This window comes from Bombus bifarius, unplaced genomic scaffold (assembly GCF_011952205.1).
Source record: "Bombus bifarius isolate JDL3187 unplaced genomic scaffold, Bbif_JDL3187 scf7180000007987, whole genome shotgun sequence".
In the NCBI taxonomy this organism is placed as follows: Eukaryota; Metazoa; Arthropoda; class Insecta; order Hymenoptera; family Apidae; genus Bombus; species Bombus bifarius.
The window spans coordinates 1,288,386-1,313,146 of record NW_022884369.1 but is presented as its reverse complement, the minus strand read 5'-3'; the positions used below and the strand labels follow the sequence as shown (position 1 = coordinate 1,313,146).

The 24,761-nt window shown below is 41.8% G+C and overlaps 1 protein-coding gene across 1 annotated transcript in view; it reads right to left on the bottom strand.

Moving 5' to 3' along the window:
- Positions 1–12,165, bottom strand: part of LOC117205188 (zinc finger protein ZIC 4-like) — a 37,991-nt gene extending 25,826 nt beyond the window's left edge. Inside the window, exon 1 of the mRNA XM_033443346.1 lies at positions 11,140–12,165. Within this exon, the coding sequence (XP_033299237.1) occupies positions 11,140–12,079 (940 nt within the window). The 5' untranslated portion in view covers positions 12,080–12,165. The remainder of the gene's footprint in view (positions 1–11,139) is intronic.
- Positions 12,166–24,761: the final 12,596 nt, after the last annotated feature.

Genomic DNA, 24,761 nt, shown 5'->3' with positions numbered 1-24,761 from the left:
CAGGGAATGTTCTTTAAAAATTTGTCTAAAAAGAAAATTTGATTCAGTGGTAAATCTACAGAAAAGTGCCTCGTGTCATGTCAGCGATGGTAATTTTTAACGTTCGATAGGTTGACCATTCGAGCGAGAATAAAGATCGAGGAGGGCTGCGAAGATCGGTTAGGTTTGAGGCGGGCTGAATGAACGGCTCGCGGGGAACGTGACAAACAGGTTTCTCATTAACGCTGCAGCTTGACGAGAAGCCTTCGAAACCGCGCGACGCTAATTGTGAACTAACGCGACACACGGCTACCAGAGCTGGGGATCCGGAGGTAACCGGAACACCCCGAGGTAATTTAATGGAAAACGATGCGCATCGGTTTTATCGATCCTTTTCCATTCTAAACATTTGTCTCGATCTGTTAATTGCTCGTGAATTGCGAATCGCGATTGCTTAATACTACCACGGGATGTAACGGAAATGTAGAATGGAATAACGCGTGCTAATTTATCAAGGAAGCTTACTTAAATTGCATTAAGCGGTTGATAACATCTAATCTCAATTCATTTCTATTTTATAATAAAGATACGTTTCCAACTAATCTTTGCTCGTTATACCGATTCCAAGAGGTGAATTAAACCACTGTGAAGCAAAGTGTGCAACAGACTAATACATCCGAAGATCGCAATCGATCACGCCACTTTACTCGTTCTTCCGATTCTTCAACGGTGGAAATTAACATCGCCAGTGGCCGATCCCCGGCGGTGAGTTAAAAATACAAGTGAAGAACATGAAGGAGCAACATGATACGAATCGTAGTTTCTTTCGCCTTTCACACAAGACCGATTTGAAAGATACGCTTGCCGATCAATTCATTTATACAAAATTCTATTCCTATTTCAGCTTCGAATTAAACATAAATTTCTCTATTTTCTTGAATATTTCAAAGATATCGATTGCCATAAAACATGTAAATATTATAACGATATAATACGAAATGAATGTATTATATTAAAACATGTAAAACATATCATATAACTTTTTGACATGTACATTACGAAACTTGAAGAACTTATCCCCTACGTTTAAGAGACATAATTTAAAACCCTGTTTTAGCTCCTCCTTTTCTACCACGTCATATTAAAACGCTTCTTTCTAGCTACGAATTAATATTATAATTAGACAATCGACTTATCACGTATCCCTTGTGATCTTCAAATGCAATGTAACTCTTCTGCGCGTACGTAAGTACATAAATACCCGAGAAACAGCAAGAAAGAAATTCTCTGGCCAGGCGAATCGATAAAGGAGCGTGCGGCGTGCGCGCGGAGAAGAAGAGGGAAGAAGCTCGCGCGTGGCCTCGTTATTTTTTCAGCTGACTGAATCGAGAGTGGCGAGAGAGCGAAAGGGTGCGATCGACGCAATAATTAACCGGTTCTGTTTTTCTAGAAGCCAATCAACCGAGCCACGGGTGTATCTATTTATCGCGGGTTTCGCGTCCCGAAAACGGACACGCGTGGTGTCCCGAGACAACCGACGCTTCCGTCTTCGTTTTCGATCGCCATTGCTTGTCCATCAAGCCCTGACACGCGCCATTAACTGTATCAACAGCCGCTTCCGCCTTCGTGAACCGTGTTCCTTGTAGTTGGCGTTCATTAACGCGAATGGACGGACCCTGTGATATCGCGTTTTTCTTTTTCGTCCGCTTTCGAACGACGATTAAACTGCACCGAAGTGCACGGACGTATCGTTGTACTGTTTGTTTTTAAGTTTGCGATTAGGCGACAGTGACGAATATTGTCGTTTAAGAGCGGCTCGTGCAGCCTTTAGACCATCGGAGAAGTGGTGTAAATTATGGGAATTTTGGAATTTTTACCAACGTGGCACATTCTTTTTCCTGTTATAATAATTTTGAGTCTTCGATTGCATCAATTTCGAGACATTCTCTCATGTACTCAGTTGATCCTACGATCTTGAATTTTTCTATCTGAATCTCGTTTAAATTTGAACAAGTAAAAAGATTTCTAACGTTTTAAGGAGATCATCGCGACATCGTGCAACTCTCATGACTGAGATACTATTCTTTTAAATTTTTGACGGTAAAAAGATATGTAATTCAAAAGTTTCTTCATTTTCTAAAAGGGGGTTAAACGCGATCTAATTCTCAAAGCGCGCGTGATTAAAAAATCTTCTAACTTTCCAAGAAAAAATGTTAGACAGGCGATGTAACCTCCAAGTCTCACATAAGTAAAAAAATTATCCAAACTTCCAAGAAGCCTTGCAACAATTTTTCACATGAGCTAGAGGACGATTCAAATCATATTGTTGTTTTGCCTCGGAGTATCAATATCGTTAGGATACACATAACGTAATAATAAATAAACTCTGGGTAAAACAATATCGTCGCTACGTGCAACCGTTAAATAAATTTGAATTCAAATTTTCCGGCTCTCCCCCGACCAGTATAAATAAACAACTGCAACCGAAGAGTTCAGTTATCAACGAATTATCAACGATCTAATTAACGAGTCATTAGCGATCTTATTTTGCGACTTATACACTGTCTTCGCGAATCCGTTAATACAAGTATCTTAGCGAATATTGTCTGTATATTAATTTATGTTGAAGTGGTTACCACTTCTAAGAAAACTCTACATCTGGTCTTTTTTAGTTTTCTCAAGCACTGAAGCCATCGACAGCGTGTAGACAAAAGACTGCGACGAAGTCAGGCCATAAACAGTAGACAGGCGACGTTGGCTTCGGGGTTTTTCAGTTATTAGGTAACACAGCTAGCGTGCGGATCTGGACCAGCTCAAATTGTATTTTTACTTATTACACTTCTATTTAAATATATCTTCTACCTTACAATTTATCCACGTGTTTTCTCTGTTTACACACCGAATAACCCCAACAATTTTAAATATACCCGACGGTTTCAACAACGAACCATCTCGTCATTAAACCTCACCGACCAACCATCCTCTACACATCAACCTCCATAATCTTTCTCTTCAACAGTCTGTTGACTAGCTTGCCGTCAAAGCGAACCGCTTCGGAATAGAGTCGTCGAGGCTTAAACCGCGATCTTGAACGGGATTATCGACAGGTTGAAGGCGTGTAACGTGCCTTCCGCGAGGAATATGGCCGGGAATGGCGAAGACTCGGGACGGTTACGACGTTCTGAAAGAACGCCAGCGGCTATCAGCTCTGCCCACTCTCGTGTGGCGGTGAGCTTTTGCAACAAATCTTTCGGTCCAAATCAGTTTCAAATAATATACGCAGCTCGGCCCCCGGGGCCTCGCGATGCAGCCCAGCCGCAGATTTCGACGCATGAATCCTCTTTTAATGACCCTGCGAACTACCAGTGCTCGGCTACCGTACAATAAGCTGCACAGATTCTACGTTCGGCCCGATCTCTTCATTCTCCACCGATGGAAAGATGTATTTTGTGTAAGAAGCTGAAGGTTGACCGTGTCACTTTTGAGAGTTTTGTTGTGAGAAAAGAACTTCAGAATCATCTGAAGATTCCAGTTTTGCATTTCTTTAAGAATCCTTTTTGGTATAGTAGAAGTTTGTTTTGGTTGATTGTGGGAAGGATGTTACACATCTTGGAAAATCGATTCTACTTGTTATAACGAGGAATTTGAGGAAAATTGTTACATGGTAGGAGATTTTGCCTTATCTTTATCTCGTCGTGTTATCTTTATTGAAATGAATGGAGGAACGGATGAAAGTTATACGGGTCCGAATAACATGTAACGATGGGAGGGAGGCGATTCCTCGTGTAAAAATAAGAGGAAGATATACAATACAATTTTACCATTCTCAGCTTAGTTTTCGAGAAAATTGAGTTTGAGAATTGTCAAGTATACTTGAACGTGCATAATTCCGGACTGGACAGGATCAAGTAATCAGTCAGGAGGGCATTCTATGTGTGAAAATAAGTTGAAAATGTAAAATTATAATTTTTCGGACGCTTTGTTTCCGAGGAAAAGAAATTTGAAGATTTATCATACGCATGTACTAGGCCGATCCTTAACAAAATATGTCGAAACTCTATTTTCTTGAAAATTAAGCCTTCGGACAAATTTTAATCCTGTTCAGTCGGAAATTAGCTATGTTCAAGTACATTTGATGAATTTCCAAACCCGATTTTTGCCGAAAACCAAGCCGAGAATGAAAAGGTTGTATTCCGTATATTTTTCTTATTTTTCCACAAGGAATGTCGTCGTGTCCACTTTTACATGTCACTTGTTCGCGTCCTGTACATCATCGTTAAAAAATCAAAATTAGAAAGCTTCTAAAACCTGCGAAGGAAACTGTAGGAGGACAAACAGTTGATATAACTGGAATTTTATATAATCGTTCACTGATTTTCCCTACTAACTTCTTACAGCAGTTGACATTCAGATAAGTGGACTCGATCGACGCTAGTTCATTAATAATCGCAAATTCTAACGAAAGTGGAGTGCATATATTTAAGAAAATTAACCACGGTATATTTTATATAAGAACTTTGCCTAGGAATTTTCACTAAGCAAAAGATGAAAAAGAACACATCGATAGCATGAGAAATTGCCGCTAGATAGAAAACACATTTTAAGCAACTAATATTCGCTACGGTACTCGACGTAAGACATATGGAAATAACTCAATTTCAAGCGAACCTACGTTCTAAATATCGTAACCGACGCTTTTCAGAATCCTAGATACTCAACGATAACGTCATCCTCCTAACGAACCTGTAATTATTTCCAACAGCATATAATTCTCCCTTTCATAAGCGTTGCGCGGACGAATCGAGGCGGACAAGAAGACCGGAATCGTTATCGCGATTCTATATCGATGGTCTCGCAGGAACGCCGTCGCGTTTCTAAAGATACACGTTTTCGCAGCAACAACGGGCCGACAGAGCGCATTTCCGGCAGGCTGTATCTCTCGTTTTGCGTTCCGCGCTGTCAAAGATGAGCGAACGACCGGTGTCGGGTACCGATCGATGAAGGCGTAGGCGGTTGAACAACAAAAGCCACGCGGTAGAAACAGGGAACCTGAGGGCTGGTTTTTTATTGGTGGTAAGCTTTTCGAGCTGTGCACGCGCGAAACACTGTCTCGCCCTTATCGACCCGCGAGCTTATCCTCAGCCTCCACCGTCAGACGTCTTGACGATTCACGTCGAGTGTCATATCTCTTGGACGTCCTGTGGAAAAATACTTTGACACGTATTATACGATACGACGTTCATAGGTTTCCGGACGCTTTGGTATTGATGGCACGTGATTTGCATCGAGATTTGTAAATTAATAATCAGCAGACTGCGTTTCTCAATTTTCCATTAGAAAGTATAGGCGTTCTAAGGTATAATTCAGAAATTAAAAAATTTGAAAGAAGAAAGAATAGAGAGCTGGTCAAGTAACTAAGTAGTTGTACGGCGTTTGACAACGCCAGTTTTATTGCGTATTAGCTTCCAGATATCGAGCTAACCGGATCATAATACATTGTTGTAATTAAGCTGACTATGTTTGATTTATCCGCAACTTTGATAGAGATTTTTGTTCGAACGTGACAATTTTATTATTTCACATTAGGCTTGAAAAATCAATTTAATCGCGCTCGATTTATCTCAGGTTAACTTTATAATGAAAATATATCATGTCAAAGATAAGCAAGTGCTCGCCTTGTCTCCGAATCCTTAAGCCACGGTTACATTTATAAACACCTTGTCAAATTGTCGATTGTAAAATCGTCGAGGTGGTGCTTTCAACATTAAAGAAATTCCCGATCGGTCGATATGCAAATCAAGATAAGCCGGACAATTTACCTTCGATTTAGATCTCTCTTTCACGACACTGATTTACGAAACGGGTAATTGAAAGGATCGGCAACGAACGCTGACAGGGTGTTTCGAAATCGTAGCAGTTAACGCCGAACGACGTTAAACGCAGCCGATTATCGATCACCGTCGTCGTCGCTAGCGATCGCCAGGATTATTCGTTCGCGTGGCCGTCGGTGCCCTTCCACGCGCGTTTCATCTTCGAATCGAACGAGTCGAGGATCGAGTATCGAAACGTGCTCCTTCCAAGATCGATCTTTCACGCGGAAAGATTTCGATGAGTCGCCGTTACGATAATCTCGCGCGGTCGATGCGCTTTCCCCGTCTCGCCTCGACAGATCGCGCCTTGTCATCGTTCGAAAACCGCTCGCCTCCGAAGCATAAAACGTGCCATCCTTTTGCGTACCGTGTCTCGATCGATTTCCATCGAAAGATCACCAAGGAATTCATGGAATTTTCTTTCGCCCCATTAAACAAGCCACTTGCATCGTAATTAATTGTCTTTTCGAAATTGCAAGTAAGACCGTGCAACGTTAATATTCATAATTCAAAGCTGTCGCGCCGGTAGATGTATCCCTGGCGAATATGTATCGATATCGATAAAATAATTTGTATGCGCCTCTGGAATCCCGATTCTAATCGAAGAGAGGGGAGGAAGAGGGTCGGTTTAGCGTGTTCCTGTCGACGTCACGCCGCCTTATCACAATAGCCGGCACGGCTTTCCATATTGGCCTCGCATAAATCCGATCATGCATCTCCGATACCGATCTTACCGGCCGCCGCCATTAGTTACCAGAGACTTACAATGTTCCCCGTGGAACGGAGCTTTACAGTGTCGTCGATCGTCGTCGATTTCCTGAGAGCGCCGCTCAGCCGCCACGAATATCGTCCTCCCGCTTTCTGGCATCGTTTCCTCGTTCTTTTCTCCGAGACTCCTTCCGCTTCCTATTCTTTCGTGTCCCCCCCACGTTCTAACCTTCGAGGTCGTTCATTCTTCCGTGTCATTTCATGTTATCATAGATGTAACATAAGAATTAATAAACACCAAAACCCGCTAGTTACTCAATTACTTGACACGACGGATCAGATCCGCAGGCTAAAAAGACATTACCCTTTAGATTTAAACATTAGATTCAGCTAGAACCAAACATACGATAATCATTTGTTATTCGCATTATAGTACTTATATAATAATTTACTTATAATTCTCAATGAGAAAAGATTTAACTACACTTAGATTCTTACACTGGTTAATTTTTCAATTTTTGCAATACTCGTTTTTCTTATTCGCGTAAGTCTCGACATCTATCTGGATCTCTTTGAAGATTTCTTATCTATTTTTCTATACGTATTTCTCTTTATATAATTCTTCCTACCATATTCCTAGTATTTTTTGTAAAATACCTTCCCGATTGTCGTTGTTTTCCCGAATTAAAAATTCCACGCGACCTTCCTGAGTTTTCCCTTGCATTGGGTTGGCAACTAAGTGATTGCGGATTTTGTCATTAGGTGGTAATGATTTCACTTACATTTAGATAACAGGATTCTTCCTGATTTCGTAACTTCCACGAATATAACGATGCTTCTGATCGTTCGTAGAAATCATGCAACAGTCCAAATCAATTCTTCGATCCTCCCTCTTTCAGTACTTTCAACAAGACGATTCACGGATTATTTACAAAATAGCGAGAAGAGCGGAGACAATCAACTTAGCGAAATTTCTTCCCATGCAAACGAGCGTGTCGACCTCGTCTACGAGGACGGGGGAAAATTTTCAATCGTTCCGTTTCGTCGGCGCGGCGAAGCCATTTACTCGGACCAGTCCCCCTTTTTCTATCTTCGACATGCTCGTCCCTACTTAACGCTTATTCCACAACAACCCCCGGCGACGACTCATCCTGTATCATCCCCTTATTCAACGCGTCTCTAACCCCCCGAAAATCCTGACCAATGGCGCTTCGTCCTAGGGGGAAACCATTGTCGATCCGACCAATCGTCGCGACTCGTAACACGCATATACGAGGCTCGATGCGCTTCAACGCTATTCTTCTTTCTATCTTTTCTTCTTTTTTGTCCTCCTATCTCTGTCTACTTTTCTCGTCTCATCCTTCATTGTCGACGAGGATAGTCTCTTTATAATGCATATCAATTTGTGCCTAATGGCTGACACCGTTCCAACGGGTCACATCTGCGAATTAATAGGAGCATTCCTTATGCCCGACGGTTTTTAACGCACGCCCGCCCGCACGCGATCATTGTCCAACTTTGTATAATGCACGAAACGAGACGCCAACGTGTTACTGCGTAATCATCGGTGTTTTCGCGTAAACGGCCATTACACCCCTGTAATTCATTCCCGTTAAATCAAAGTATCGTAATTCCTATTTTTTTTTTATTTGGAAGTAGTTTACAATCAATTCTCATCGAGAATTATAAGTAAATTATTCTGGCGTGGTACTATAACGTGAATAATAAATGATTATCGTATGTTTGGTTCTAGCTGAATCTGTTCAAATCTACAGGGTAATGTCGCTTTAACCTGCGGATCTGATCTGTCGTGTCAAGTAATTGGGTAACTAGTGGGTTTTGGTAGTTGTTAATTCTTGTGTTATATCTATTACTGAATTTGCATATTCCTATACTTTTAAATCGAATCTTAGGAGAGCTTAGATGTTTAAGTTAAAGAGGAAAAGGAACGGCGAGGAAGTGTTTGGAAACGGTTGTTTGCGGATTAAAGTCTTGTAGAAACTTGTGAGCGCGGATACTTTTTCACCGGAAAGCTTCTTTGAGAATGGTTTAAGAACTTCTACCGTAAAATAATCCACCGGGATTTTTCCTTTTTTGGAAATTATTTATAGATTGCGGATATTTGCGTAGAATAGTTTTACAGGCACAAGTTGCGAATTTATTTCACATTCTAAATATTGTAACGAGCAGTTTTGTATATTTTGTATATTTTCTTTAGTTTTGTATATTTCAAGTTTGTATAAATACAGGAACCTCTGTGTTCTACGTAAAATGGGCGGATAACATCGGTGCCCGTTCACGGAGATTGTTGCGTAACACCGGTGAATTCGCGCGAGCCAAAATATTTGTCCGAGGTGTTTCCACGATAAAAAACAAAGAATTCCAGCGTCGAGTCGCTTTTGTGCGCCGGTCGCGGCACAGAACGATGAAAGAAGGGTGGAGGGCGAGGGCAATAAAGGGGCATCGTGAGCGTACACGCGCGTGAAACGGGGAACGCCTGGAAACAAAGCGTGAAGCCGTGCGTGGAAAGTTTTTTGAAAATGCCAATTTATTTCGAAAGGGCTCGCAGGAGGACCACGCTCGTTCACCAACGCGCCAACTAAATGAATTTTAATTGATTTCTTTCTTCACAGTCAGCCTACCTCTCCAGTCTGTGCAAAAGCCTGACAAGTATTTTCAAATTTCCATCCTCCGGATCGAGAATAAAAAAAAGAAGGAAGACTAAGAACCTAGTGTATGAATCTTCGTCTCATACTCACAACAATGGCATTACTGTTCTTAATCAAAATCGATATAAGAATGTCTTCTTTCCTTCGAGTCAGATAACATTTGGTCTGTTTGCTTTTGCTCTTCAATTACGAAACGGTGTATAGCGTGATAATATGTAGTCTAACGCATTATATGTACGTTACATAATAGTGTATAATGCATATAGTGTTATAATCCGTTAAAGATGGTTGATGTATTAGGGAAAATCATACGAGACACACCTGATTTCTTCTGGCAATTGTCGAAGGAGATTTAGCTCGCGCGAGTCACGTACGATTGACAGGCGACGGCGACAGATAGCTCGATTCGAGGTAGAAACAGAAGCGCACTGTGCGATACACGGGGGCGGACAGACGCTGCTGGCGTGAAATCCGTGCGAACGGAAATACTGGGGAAGCGTTGGTACGCTAAAATATGCGATCAGAAGCGATACAATATTACGTTCCCGAGACCCTTAATTGAATTCTCGCTCGCGGCGTTGATCATTAAAGAGCCCGCGCTTCTAACCATGTAACCTTCCAACTATAATTTCCCTACATTAATTTCACTACATCAATCGCATTAACCCCTCTGCCAAAAAAATCTAAAATGCTTCTAAACCGTCTCGAATGAAAAACAACAAATCCGACGCTAATCATTCTACGCAAGAACGAAGAAGAGAAAATCTCCCCTCGATTACTATATCGAAGTATAATCAAGTAACGACGTCCGTCTAGCGGCAGATGCACTCGCTAATGGATTTACGCGTCCCCGTGGTTTCACGAGGCGTTTCGAGAAACCGAATCGCGGAGCGGATCGTCCGCGAGACGAGCGTATTCTCCTCCAGAGAGATAAATTGAAATGAAAAACGAAGGGATAAAAACGAAAGGACGTTGCTCCAGCACGCAGACACGGTCGTCGTGGTAACGGACGGACGGACAATAAAACTACAAGGTGAAATTAGTAGTGACTGTCCAGAAAGGAATCTCGTAACAGCAGCCGGTCGTGAGAGAAAGATCCGTGTGGCTGGCTGGACGCCTGGCGTCTATCCGTCGGGCCCTGAGCCAATGGGACAGGCTGGTGGTTTCGTTTCGTGTGTGTATATAACCATATGTAAATACATTGTCCAGGGACGCGGGCATAAAACGCTACGATATATGGCCCGGTAATTTCTTAATTGCGCCCCGAAAAATTCTTGTCATCGTAAACAGCCGGTTGATTATATTGAAACGACTCGAGGCGCCGGGGGCGTTTCATGGATGAAGCGAAGGCTGGACCAAAATGAGCCGAGATAGGGGAAGGTGGAGGGGAAGGCGATAGTAACTGCTTCGGCCGTTTATTTATACGTCTCTGGCGTTTAACCCTTTTGTAGCTGGAAATCGACCGATTTCCATCGACTTCATTGTCTTTCTTTGTTCGGTGCCCCTTCCGTTTTCTCTTGCACGCGGTGTAGGCGATCGTTCCCGAATTAATTAGCTTCCCACCGTTTCGATTCCTTCTAACTAGCCAATATCCGGCTACGATTCATGGCGCGTAATTTGTCGCGAGTTATTTATATTTCGATTTTCCACGATTATCTAGCTTCGGTAGAATTTCAGGATGTTACGAGAGGATTGGTATCGCGATTGATTTGTATCGGATGACAACGCTTCTACAAGGAATTGGAGGTATTTCTTTGAAACATTCGAAACACAGTTAGGAAGGAATCTGTCTAAAGACCTAAAAATTATAGGTTTCGTTTTAAACTAACAAGCAACAAGTGCAAACATACTTGTGAAAGATGAACAGACATCTATAGTCCTAAGAGGAGGTATATAATATGTACATCACTTACCGGTGTGCGTCCTCTTATGAATTTTAAGATTCTCAGACCTGGCAAAGACCTTTCCGCAGCCGGGAAACGGGCAAGGGAAGGGTTTCTCACCGGTGTGAACCCTTATGTGGTTAACAAGTTTGTACTTTGCCTTGAAGGCCCTGCCGTTACGCGAACATCCCTGCCAGAAGCACGCGTGCGTGGTGCACTCGGGACCGCCCACGTGTTCCACCGTGAGGTGCGTCACGATATCGTGGAGGGAGTTGAAGAGTTTACCGCACAACTTCCTTCCGGGTCCGGGCGCATCCTGATCTATCCACATACAGGACATTTCTTGCCGTTGGCCGCTTGCAACCCCATTGGTTCCGCCACCGCCGCTTCCGTTGCTTCTCATATACCTTAAAAAGGCACCGTGAGGATGATGGCTTGGATGGCTGACGGCTGGATGTTGTTGATGATGGATCGACGCTGGCGTCAGATGAGGAGCACTTAAATACTGATGATGAGGCGGTAGTCTCGAATCTTGGGGATAGTGTCCTGGATAGTGACTCGCTGCCAGGGGATGTTGGCTCGGATGATGAGGAAACTGCTGCATCGTTGCGGCTGTCCCGTCGTGATGTAACGGTGTGAACAATCCTAGGCCACTTTCCGGCGTCGTCGGATTCGCGGTCGCGTTGAATTCGTGCTCGCGGCGGAGGAGAAAATCACGTGCCGCGTATCCAGGATGATGGCTCATGTGGTGTCCCATGTGCGGTGCCATGTGCGATGCCGGATGGGGATGATGAGGGGGATAGCCTTGGGGGTGAAAGTGATGGTGCTGCTGAGACGGAGCTTCACCTGGTGCCGGCTGCACACCTGTACCAGCGTCCGTGGCATCACCACCACTGGGTGATAGCTTGATGCCCAGATTGGCCAGATGGTGTGGATGCGAGGACACGCCATCCAGGAAAGCGTTCATCATCGTGATGGACGAGACGGTTGCAGTTGCGGTGTCGATCAGTTCAGATACCAGCTCATGCCTCTACACCAATTTCTTGTCCCTTTCTCACGGACAAATACATTTTGAAACGTTCCTGCGAAGAATAGGTTTATTATTTTAAATCATACACTTGGGAATCACTGTAAAGTACACTGTCTATGCAACTTCACTTCAGTTCACTATTTCTTGTCTTCTTTCATCCGTCTGTCGTTTCTATTTCCTAAATTTTCGTCGTTTGGCTGACTCACTGCATTTAATCGCCAATTATGTCAGTTCCGAAGTCTTCGTACACGTTCTCCCTCTTTCCACGCTTTGTAATCGCGACCGTGCGAACACTCTGCGAACTCTCCGTGAGACGGTTCCGTCTCACGCGTTTGCAGGGACAAACACGAGTTTACTCGTGTGACAGTCTTGCTCCGTTTCACTCACGTCGAAGTAGTTCTTCGACCAACACCGAGCGTATTTTCATGCATCTTTAGCCTACCACGGAGGAGGACGAGTACACGGTAACTCTGACTAACAACACGATTCGCGTGTACGTCTTCAAAACGCGTCCAAACATAGAGGGTAAAACATCCGTTGCGTTCCTTGCTGCGTTCACAGCGGGACTGAGAGTCGGCACTGGGCTCCCGCCGAGGAGCAGCTCGGCCGATTTCGGCATTTACGAACTTGCCCTCTCTCCTTGTCCCGTCCTTCCCTTCTTCTCTCTTCATCGTCCTGCTCGCCGTTACCGTCTCTTTTTCTCTTTGGCTTCGTTCTCGCTTCAGTACTTGGAAACGACCGCACGGTAGAGTTCGTGTATCCTCGGATGCCTGCTCGTTGGAAACACCCCCTACCCCCACTGAAAGCCACCCGATATACGGTGGATGCAAGCACAAGCTCCGCCAGTGGCGGACGTTCTCTGGTGGATACCAGCGTTCCATTGGCGACGATCGCATCACTGGCAATTGGAGGCCTGCTGCTTCACTTTGGCCTCTCACCGAACCAGCCGGTTTCCATGGGCGGGAAACACGGCAAAGCGCATGTCGGAACTCCGCCTTCTTGAGCACGCCTATCGTGGGAGGATGACATCAGGGACGTCGCGACCTCGACGCTCGATGATCTTCCGCGTGGAACACGTTTCAGAGGTTTTTCGAATGGGTACGGATATTTTAGGTCGCTGGGAGTCTTGCGATTTTGGACGAAGGAGTTTCAGGAGTTGGGCGTGGGAGTTTTAATACGGTGGTTTTTAGAGACTTTCATTTTATTAATTTTTTAGTATTTGCAAAGTTTCGTAGTTTCGATACTGGCTATTTCTTAATACGCGATTTTTCATAAATCGCCCCTTACTCCAATTTCGTTTATTTCGATCGTGATGCACTTGTTATTTGAAGAAAGGTCTCTGACTATGAAAGACAACTTGGATGGACAATATTTTATGAATTTTCTAGCATTTTCGAGTGTCATGATTCTTAAACAGATCTTTTAGTGAAACATTGTTGGCTCGTATAATCTTAATCTTTAGATTACGACACGGATGGTCTGGAATCGACTATCCGGCAAGCATAATCTGTAATCCTATTGCTTCTTTTTGAAGCTATTTGTTAACGCGTATCACAATATTTCCCAAACCTTGTCATATGTCTGTTCGATCGGTAATTCAGCCAGTTTTTTCACCCTCGAAGGGCAGGAGCGAAGCTCGATTCTAATTGCGGAGCGAGACGCGCATTCGTGCGAGTTTGCGTATCTGTATGATTAGTGGAAAAATATCAAGCCGGCCAGGAAGGAGACGAGTCACGCGAACCACTCGTTTATAAATTATCACGGAGAGACGAGAAGGAAATCTTCTCGTTCAACGTTTAACCTCCATCTCGAAAATTGTATGCACGCGTAATCGCGCGACGCTCCATCCTCCTTCGTTCGTTTATCCAATTAACCGACTTTACTTATTTGCAACGTCGATTAATTACACCAGACGCACCGGTGTTTCCAGCTTTTCTTCGCGCTTCCGGGTATCGCGTAATATCCTCGCGAGTTGGGACGCGGAAGCTCGCGTGTTCGAGCCTTATAATTAAATACTTCGATATTTCAGCGTCGAAATTCTTTCAGCTAGTCTTCACATTCCTTCTATTTTATCCGACATTCTCCTTCTTTAATATCTCTTTCCAAGCGAATCGATTTGGTAAAATCGGAAAAATCAAGTATGACGAAGTTCTTCGTTGAATATAATCGATGGGTACTTAATCTAAGAGAACTGTAGAAACTTCAAGGAACAGGTTACTTTGGAAATAAGTATTATTTACAACCATTATTATGTACAACTACCTACTTAGGATTGGGATTAAAGGTCCTGATTTGTAGTAATTTTCCGAACGGTCAAAACTAATAATGCTAATCCTGAAAATCCATTGGGCATATTTATCTATCGTAGGATAAGGTTTCGAATCTTTAATAGCTGGCATAATATAAGTCAACAGATCAGGAGAGCATTTAACTTGGGTTAAACTAACCATTGTATGATCAAATATTGGTTTCGTCATTGTTCTTGGACAAAGTCTATAAATAAGAAACACAAACATTCTGTTCAGTTTGTCTCTCTGTTGACGCTTCTGTTCGCCTAATTATCATAGACTGAAAACACACGAATTAGGAAGTAAGTTAACGACTAGTACATAAAGTTTATTGCCAGTTTCTACTAATTTAGAAGATTTAGAAGATTTATTTTTAATATAATAATATAATATAATAATTCCATAGTATTGTCATTTATTGGCAATACCTGTTTTATGCTCCTCCTGGTACATCAGCGTTTATGTCTACAGCATTGTTTCAGGGACAATACGAATAGTGTTAAACCTACCACCATTGTTCCTCTATTACCTGTTTCCGTAATACAAAAACTTCCTTATTTGGTTTCCCAGACCATTTAGAGCACGTACCTTAACAAGCCTAGTAATACTAAACAATACTAGAAATACCTAACCATACTAGAAATTATTGTAGTAGTAAGGACAGAATATATTACAATAGGGACAATTTCTCCCTTTACAATGTCAAAAATACTTGCACTTAAATATCTTCTAATAATTTTTTTTTTTTATTTATTTATTGAAATTACAATCAATTCTCGCGTTGAGAATTTTCAGTAATTAATAATAATTCTTCTAATAATTTGAAAATCCTTATTGGATAAAAATCAGTTCTGTTTCGCGTTCCACGTATCTTCTTGTTTCGTGGCGTTCACTGCCATTGGATATATTAACGGAGCTTAATCATCCGCGTGAATAATGCAAACACATCGAGTGTTTAACGGGGTGCCTCATTGTCGCGGCAAAAAATGGCGTCCCATTATGTCCATAATGGGCACGGTGGCTGACTATTTGATATTAATAACTATCATAAAGCCGGACTCGTGGCTCCTTCGTGCACTTAGGAGGTACATCTGAATGATGCTTTCCATCCACCTTCTGTCGCTTACTAACAGCACGACCCGTTCCTCCGGCGCACACATCGATCCTCTTGTGTTACCGGACGATCGGAGTGCGCCACGAACACGAGTAACTTGGTCCGTGCATTCTGGACCCAGTTCAGGGATCATTTTTATTAGAAGTCACGAACGAAGCGTGTCATTTATGCCGGATGACGTCATTCGTTTCATTATTGGAATCGTTTAAAATGCTTTGTATTTAAGAACCACATTCTCTTAATTCACAAATTGGATATGGCGTTACATGAAATAAAATGTTACTCTATAAATGTTAGAAGATCTACAAATTTTCTTCTAGTTTCCCTTTCGTTCTGCATTTCGGTTGTATGGTGTTTTTTTAACTAATAAATTAAATATTCCAAATTTCTATAAATATTTTATGTATAAATATACATTTTTCTGTCAGAAATATAGGTTCACATGGAATAAAATATTTTTTTGTGATAGTTAAAAGATGGACGAATTTCTTTCGATTTTTCAAAAGCCAAATGATTCCACGGGGATTATTAACGATCACACGCGGATGTAACTCAACGATCCGCATTGCCGAGTACATTCGTGAACGGACCATCAATCTAAGGGCCCACGATAGAACTTTCATCACGGGAGTGCGGTTACAGGGTCGCGAAACGCGAACACGACGTACGCACCTACGCGATCGTTCGTTCGTTCGCAAGGGCCATCAACAAGGCCAGACATTGTTTCGTTCGTTCATCAGTCACGCTCACGGTGTAGTCATTACATTTAATTAATCGTTAATTGCGAGATCGTGAGCGGATCGTTGCGTTCCGCTCGCGTCATGGCTAGTGCGGATGGAAAGTTGCCGAGTTTATTTCTTCATTTTCCCCCGTGTTCTTCGTTTCTCATTGTATACGTGTATATTTTTTTATTATTTAATTTGTACTTTACAATTTTTTCAGCCGAACATTCGGTAAATTTTTCTAGCTTAATTAATTTTAATAAAATAAAATGTGGATGGCTACCCCAGCGGGATACCATTATATTTCTTTAATAAAATTGGCGACATAATATAGCGACAGATATAGCAAAAGAGTCAACAAACATCGAAACCCCCTAATCACTGGCCTACTTGATACGACGGACCAGATCCGCAGGCTGAAGAAGCACTACCCGCTAGACCTAAACGATAGATTCAACTAGTTATTTAAATTAAGTAACATTTATTTATTTACAATACTTACGTACAAATTATACTTATCTATAATAAGTATTAACTTATTATAAATAATTAGCCATGTTACTGCGCCACGCCAGAAAAATTACTGAAAATTCTCAACGCGAGAATTGATTGTAATTTTAATAAATATTAAAAATAAAAAAATTGGCGCAATATAGTTTTTAATATCACGGTGATTGTTTCACGTAGAAAGCTTTAGTTCTTGAAGTATAATTTATTGTTATCCTCCTTTTACGGTCCCTTGACTATTAATGTAATAAAATGTATGATCCTTAATTTGGCTGCAAATGATTCATTATTTATACCTCGATTTTTGCTTTTGAGATTTATTCTAAAATACTTTTAATTATTTCTTCATTATGTACCAGCAATTACCAATAATCTATTTCGTTTTATTTTTCAATCGACTCTTCCAAATCGAATAACGCAAAAGGAATTCTCGCCATGTGGAACAGGTAAAACAAGTTTAGGAGAAATCTGATCAACCTAACTGATTCTCGATGCGTGTATACGTGAAAACACGGATAACCATCGTGTTTCCGCGCGAAAATACGCATCATTAAAAACGATCACGTGATTTATGCGCCATTAAAGTTTTGTTAGAATCGTAGCGGAATGACATTTTCCCGAATCAGGATCAAAGACGACCGACACGCAAAAGCTTGTAGATGCCGCGGTTAGATGGAAAGACAAGAAAGGAAAGATAAACCGATCCGACTGCTAGATATTGTCTCGAAGTCATTAGAGACATGACGATGTCTGTCGGTCCGTCACAATAGTCTGTCCTATTCTTTAACGTAGCAACTTCTTTACATTCCTTCTATTTTGGTGACCTGTAATGTTTCAGACGCAAAATGGTGAAAAGTTCATGCCACGGATATCGTATCTATCTTGATAAATTCTTTGTTAAAAAAATTTCTACAGAAATAAATTTCTAACAATAGGATAACGTTATTTTTGAAATTCTTAGATTCCGTGCAAGACGTGTAAATTGTGAATTTTTAAATAGTATTCGTTTACTAATACTTCTATGTCATCTTGTGCGATCCCTTGTAATTCCTAAAAGAAAATTATGTCTTGAATTTTTCTTCGTATTTCTTAGTAACAAGGATTTAATGTACATCTGATGATTAGAGCAATGGTCTTGTATAATCTGGGTATTTATGTAACGATGAATTACTGAAAAAGTAGTAAAAATCACTGGAAAAGTAGTAAACGTTGTACAAAGTGTTACATATTATAAAATATGCATTCAACGTTCCGTTAAGCTTAACTGCTCTAACTTCAAAAGGAATTGTAACACCTGTAGACACCAACAAATCTAAATGTTAACTTCGGTTGCAATCCTTTTATTTATTTTTTCTAAGTTTCGTCGCTTCGTAAACGAATTTCCCTATTGAAAACCATAAGTTCTATGGTTCTAACAATAAATTATTAAAAATAGAACTGTTGCATTAACTTAGCTCTGCTGCACCTTCGTTGCTTCGAGACGTATCGCGCCACGAAACGAAGCAAAGCGAAGGAACGACACGCAATTATGAGAAACATGTAACTAGGACACGTTTGGAACACGATAGAAGTCGGGATCAAAGCGGAATTCCGGCGCAAAGGATGACAGAGTCGTGGGCGGCTCGAAGTGGCTGCAAGATAAGATTTCTACGAGCGATGCAAGAGCAGATATGGTTCGATAGGTAATCTCAGAGGAGGATCGCCGAAAAAAATATTAGGGAACTGGCTGGTAACCAGTCGAACAATTCACCAAACCTGGCCTCTATGAAAATGAAAAATACTTGGAATATGATAATAAAATTTATTTATTTCTCTCTGCTCCCATCCGCACAGACCGTGCTGGTCATTCCTAGCTGAATAACCGTGAAGATGGAGAGAATCCGAACGACCAGTCTGCGAGCGCCCAACGTCAGGAACAATGAAATATTTCCTTTCATTTTCCAGGAACAGAAAAGAGAAAATGGTCCTGGGAGGAAACATTTGTCAACGATTTCTCCGCCTTCTGGGGGCAATTTTTGAAGTTTCTACTCTTCTGTTATCTATTACACGCTCCTGATTGATTGCTATTAGTAAAATTTGAATCATTTTGCTGGAGTAAAACCGTTTGAAAGGACATAGGAGTGTGAAATATAGTTTAACGTTAGAGGTTCCGAGGTTCAGTCGTTTCACAAGAATCGACTGGCAGAATTTTGTGAAAAATCGTAACGAAGAGGGAAACGAAATAGCGAAGAGCCCCCATAGAGGGGCACAACGTTCGAAGGAAGTTGTCGCCGGCTAGAGCAATGTTTCTCGAGAGGCGAAAGAGATTCTGGCATCTAAAACAAACTCTTACCCCCAGCAGCCTTTATCCGCCGTATTTTTCGCTGACAACCTCCTTCTAGCGACTTGATTTACGGTCCGCGTCCTCGAGAACGCCGGGACAGGGAACGAGACAGAACGAGAAGGTGGAAAAAAAAGAAGGCGAAGAGGAAAACCGTTTTTGGGAAGCATTAATATTTATAGTTGGCCGCGTCGCGCGGCATAATTTTACGAGAGAATTTACAGCTACGCTCTTTCGCGAACGCGATCTTTCCTTTCGTTTTTCTCTTTCGCGTGTCACTAGTCGTCGACGACGGTTTACGACGCGTATCGGTCCACAAAGAATCGAATCGTTCAAATCTAAGGGAAGACACACGAAATTACGCTTTATAAAATTTGGGACAGGTTGGGAAATTTGGAAAAGTTTAGAATTATTCGCAACGTCCGATCCTTTATGCAAATTCGTATGCTTGCGAAGATGATCGAGCAAAAGGAAATTTATTTCATTTTGCATCAGAGTTACACGATACGCAGTTAAATTCCTGTCGAGATATTAAACATCGAATAATAGTCATCGTGTAACAATTATACTTATGCTCGTGCCATAGTCACACCCATTTCTCGAATTCAATAATTTTCCAATTTTTCTTGGTAAAAATATTTGACGACGCCCCTTAACGAACGAACAGGAGACAACGACGGACAATCGGATAATTGGCGGGCGTAGAAGCAATAAATTTCTATTAGCCGAAGCGATCGATCGATTAATAAATACATTAGTAACTACGGTGTTTCTGATGAAAATACAGCGGCGCACAATACGAGGTAAATGCGAGGGGTGGGACTCGTCGCGGCGTCTGTTGTCCGTTTTAGTTTTATTTGTGTGTCGATGTTTGTCCGGGCCGCGAACAAAAACGATTCGTTAGGCGACTTACCCCCACGATAGCGGTCTTACCCCTAAAAAATGATCGTCCACCCCCCAGTGAGCAGCAGATGCAACTTCCCTCGGCTATCCCTTGACCCTTCGCCATGGACCCAGTGTGTAGGTGTAGGTATACGTTTTCCCTTGTCATATTTTGTTTTTTCCTTTTCCATCCTCTTCCCCCTCAGCACATCGTACCGTTTACTAGACGATCCTCGAAGATCTTCCGATTAGATCATCCTTATGAAACCACTATAATAACGTGTCTCATGGGATATTGCAGGGGAACTGGATAAATAATAGAATATCACACGTATTTCATTGATTCCCTATACTGTCCTGCTTAATTAAAATTTCCTACCTATTCTTGTTCTTGTTTTCCTTCGTTCGATTAAATATATTTCGTTGGTATTTTGCAACAACGTGTATACCTTTAAGAGGTACAGAGTAGACTAACTTCAAGCATTTTAACAAATATTGAAAGATGAAAAAATGTCAGATAATTTCCTATATCTTCATTCGGTTCTATGCATTTTTTGCAACTTCAAATTTCCGACAAATGCATAGAAGTCTGTTTACCGTGAAACAACTGGAAAATAGAAACAGCAGAAAGCAGTTTATTTGTCTTAAGATTGGTCTGTCAAACATCGACGAGTATTTTATTATAACATTTATGGTCAGTGGTGTATATTCGTTAAGGTTAAAGCAAAACCTGCATTTGCATACGTAACTCAGAAAATCGTAGACGTCAGTCGAGTGTCTCAGAGGGGTGGAGAAGAAGGCGGGCACCCCGTCGAGGGGCTCGTGGTCTTGACCGAACCAGTGAAACACGGGGAAAAATGGAAATGATCGTAATTACCAGGAGAGAGCAGGTTGAGACAAAGGGTGAGTCGTAACTCATCGCCGTTCGCCACGCCCAATGCTCATTTTCGACATCTTGGTCACGTTGATCCAGCTCGTGTACCGCCTCTGTCGTCGCCGGCTCTCCTCGTCGAGATCTCTCGTGGAGACAACGAAGCTGATCTTGTAACCAAACGCTCATTACGCTCGAAGATGGAAGATAGCCGCGCTGTTTCTTCGACCTTCTTTCTGCCACGATCTCGTCGAACCGAGACGTCCTTCTTTGTAATCGACTTAATTACACCTGATGACATATGTCTCTTTCCCTGTGTTCGATGTTTCAAGTTATGAACATTTCGTTCGAAATCTTTTCTCAATCCATACACTGTCGAATTTTCCTTTTAACGTGGTGAAAAAGAATTCACAGGATTCCCTCAATGTCTTTTTCATCAATATCTCATCAACTTTTATTTCTCCCATTTAAATTTTCCGAAATTTAAAAAAATCAATGTATCTATGAACATTATGATAAACCACACATACATTGCTTGGTTAATTTTTTCTTCCAAATAGAGGCACAGTACAAACATAGACAGTACAAACAGAACATAGACACGGGACAAACATAGAGTACTGAGTCTTCAGAAAAATTTGAGTGGATATTTATCTCAACTTCGCTACTGTGACACGAATACCACGGGTCATAATCGCGGCGATTTTCTCGAGCAGCGTGCACAATAGCTGGATGATTTTTAATAAACGTCCAGTCGGTCGTTCGCCATCCCGTATCATTGTTAATCCTTTGTGTCTGGCGAATGAAGAACGCCAGATATTGAGTCGATTAGTACAACAAAGAAGAGTGCACTCAATCAGCTAGGAGCATTAAGCCTACGTCCTATTGCGAAGAGGACGCAGCAATATGGGAACAATGCGAATTGTCCATGATCTTTCCTCGTTTACACAACAACGTTCCATTAACCCTTTCTCGAAATAACACCACTCAGACTCTACTATATCATCCCTTCATCATTGCTTCTATTAGTTTCCACTTCGTTTCATCCTCCAAGTGTATCCAAAATCTGGATTCGTCTTCGTGACACGTTCGCAACGTTGATTAAGGGACAATCAAATTTTTACGATTCTCTTCCCCTTAGTGGAGGTCGGAAACGAGGGCTAATTTTCTTAGGAAGAGTCGCGATCGGAGGCTCGGGGACACCGGAAAGGCTGCTAATGAGAGAACAGAGAGGAGAGAGAAGGGTGGTCGACGAATACGGAGATGAAAATGAATTGAGTGAATGGACTTGAAGTGCTCCCGAGTGGCGGGAAGTGAGCAACTCCGACGAGAGAGTCGTGCCCCTCTCGCGCGTTCCTCGCTCCTTCCGGGACATCCGACGTAATCTAGTCGGCTAACTAGCTCGTTTTGAACGATTTCTTCTGCATCGATGATCTACGCGAGACATAGATCCCAATGATATATCTTCATTGTATTACAGAAATAATCTTTAGGATGAGAGAAATTACGTTTCCAATCCAACAGCCATCTAAGATCTACCGTCTTGTATCTTACAATTATTATAATCGCAATTATTCTAATTATATCAATTGTAATCAGAAACAAAATATTCGTTTATTGTTACCTCGTAACAGGATCTAAACAAATATAGATTATACGAAGAGGGCAGAGATTTAATCGAATCGTGTACAACACAATCGTCTACAACTTGACCGATCGTCTAAACTCAAACAAACGTTCGAACAAAATTCATTCATCTTTTAAGTAATTCTTTCGCGTCGTTCTGAGATAGTTACTTTCATGAACGCATTAACGTTCCACGGTGCACAGAAACTCGAGTCGCGATTGGTCGGCCACAATAAGCACCGATCGGACGTACCTGTCTGCACCATCGAGCAGACAGGATAGAACCGACTGGAGAAGAGAGAAAGACGATGGGTATCGTGTGGGTGATGACTAATAGATTTCGTGCTCTGGCCCATCCATCTCGCGTTCTCGAACTGCCTCGACACAAATCGATCTTGCCGAGGCGGTCGCGTCTACGAAACACAGAGGATATCGGCTATCGATAGATCCCTCGACTCGTCCTACCTCTTCTCTCTCTCGCTCTCTTCTTCGGATGCATTTATAACATTGGCCCTGAACCGATCGCTCGCGAGAGGCTTGGACGGTTTGTCATTATGAATATTCTACGGATGATCTTCTGTCAGACACCGGCGAAAGTTAGGCGACTGCGCTCGTCATTGTGTCTACGAGAGAGCGAGCCTATTTCAGAGAAAGAGTATTAGTCAGGATTAAGAAAGTATCGCCGTGGAAAGGCTGTGTTTCTTCGCGTATAACATCTCTGTGATGTATTTCTAATGCGATTTGAATTAGTTGTTCAGGGTAAAGAAATAGAATGTGAAAGTAGTTATTCGGATCGACTGATACGTTTGAGAAGTCATCGATTACTAAAATTTATCGCACTTGTTCGAGCTTGTAACGTTCGACGTCAGCAATGCCAATATATCAAACTAACGTGCAACGTAGAATTTTGAATGTCATTGTCGTTTACTAGAATGTTCAACCGTTACTTCTAACATGTTCTAACCCAACATGTGTTTCATTGTTAAACATCCGTTTCGTAAGAGATACGTAACACTTATTGGTCGCTCATCGTGGTTTTGTACTGTATCATGCTACGTTTGTGATGGATTTTTGGAACGATTTATCTTCCAACGATGTAGCCCGATTTTCTAGAATTCTGTAGTTGTAGAACTTTGTTCCCCTCGTTCGTCAATATGTTAAATAACCAACACTAAAATAATTTGTAATATATATTATAAGCATCACAAGTATATAATATACTCCACACTAGTCTGTGGACCAAGTTCAATAGCAAAGGTTCCTCGTATTCGATCCGCGAGGGAATCCATCGATCGTGATCTGCGAAACCGACAGAGTCGGCTTAATCTCAATTAGCAAATTCGTGCCGTCCAGCAAAATAATAAATTACACGTCGTTAGAGCGGTCCCTGGCGATCGTCACGCGTGCACAGGGACGCAAGAAACGCGGCTGGACAAGGAACCGGGGAAACGGCCGATTAAACGAACGATAAAAATGCCGGAGCAATTTACAGGCGGGTCGTTGGATCGCGGAATAATTGTCATCGCCGATGTCCCGTGGCACCGTGGCGCCACTCATAGCCAATTAGCCGATGCAATTAAAGAATTACACAGCGATGCACCTCTAATCCTGAATTCCGCGGCCAAGTTCAAGGCAAAACGATGGTGACATCATCGTCTGTCTCTTTTTTTATCTCTCTAACGTTAACGCTGCATCGCCGAAGAGAGGAGGAATTCTACGACGAAGGGAGAACGCGATGCGCCAGTAAAATCAACCCTTTACGATTCTTGCGAGAACATAATGTGCCAGACGTCTCCATACTTTGTCGTTCGTGACATCAGCACTGTAGTTGAAGACGAGTCGGTGTTTCTGGGTTTCGTTGCTACGATGAGATATTGGTATAAGGAAGAGGGTTGTGCAGGGTGTTTTGTGGTGGGAACGTCGTGGAATGTAGAGTTTCTAGGGAATTGGGAATCCTAGGAAAAAATTTGTAAATAAATATATTTCTTTATTACCTCTTACTATTGAGATAAATTATTATCGTTTTAGCGTTGCTCGAGAAGAGTAATTTATGAGGTTGATTTTAGGAAAAGATCGTGGGAATAATTTTTTTTCTTTTTTTTATTTAGTTGTTTACATTTACAATTTGTCCGATTTGGACATTTGGTAGAATTTTTTGGCTGTTTGATTATCATGTGGGTGGCTACCCCCAGCGGGGTAGCGGGAATAAATTGCATAAATTTTTGAGCTATTTTAGAAATGTGATTAAGGAAAAATGTTGCGAATAAATAATTCTTTCTCGTTCTTTCTTAT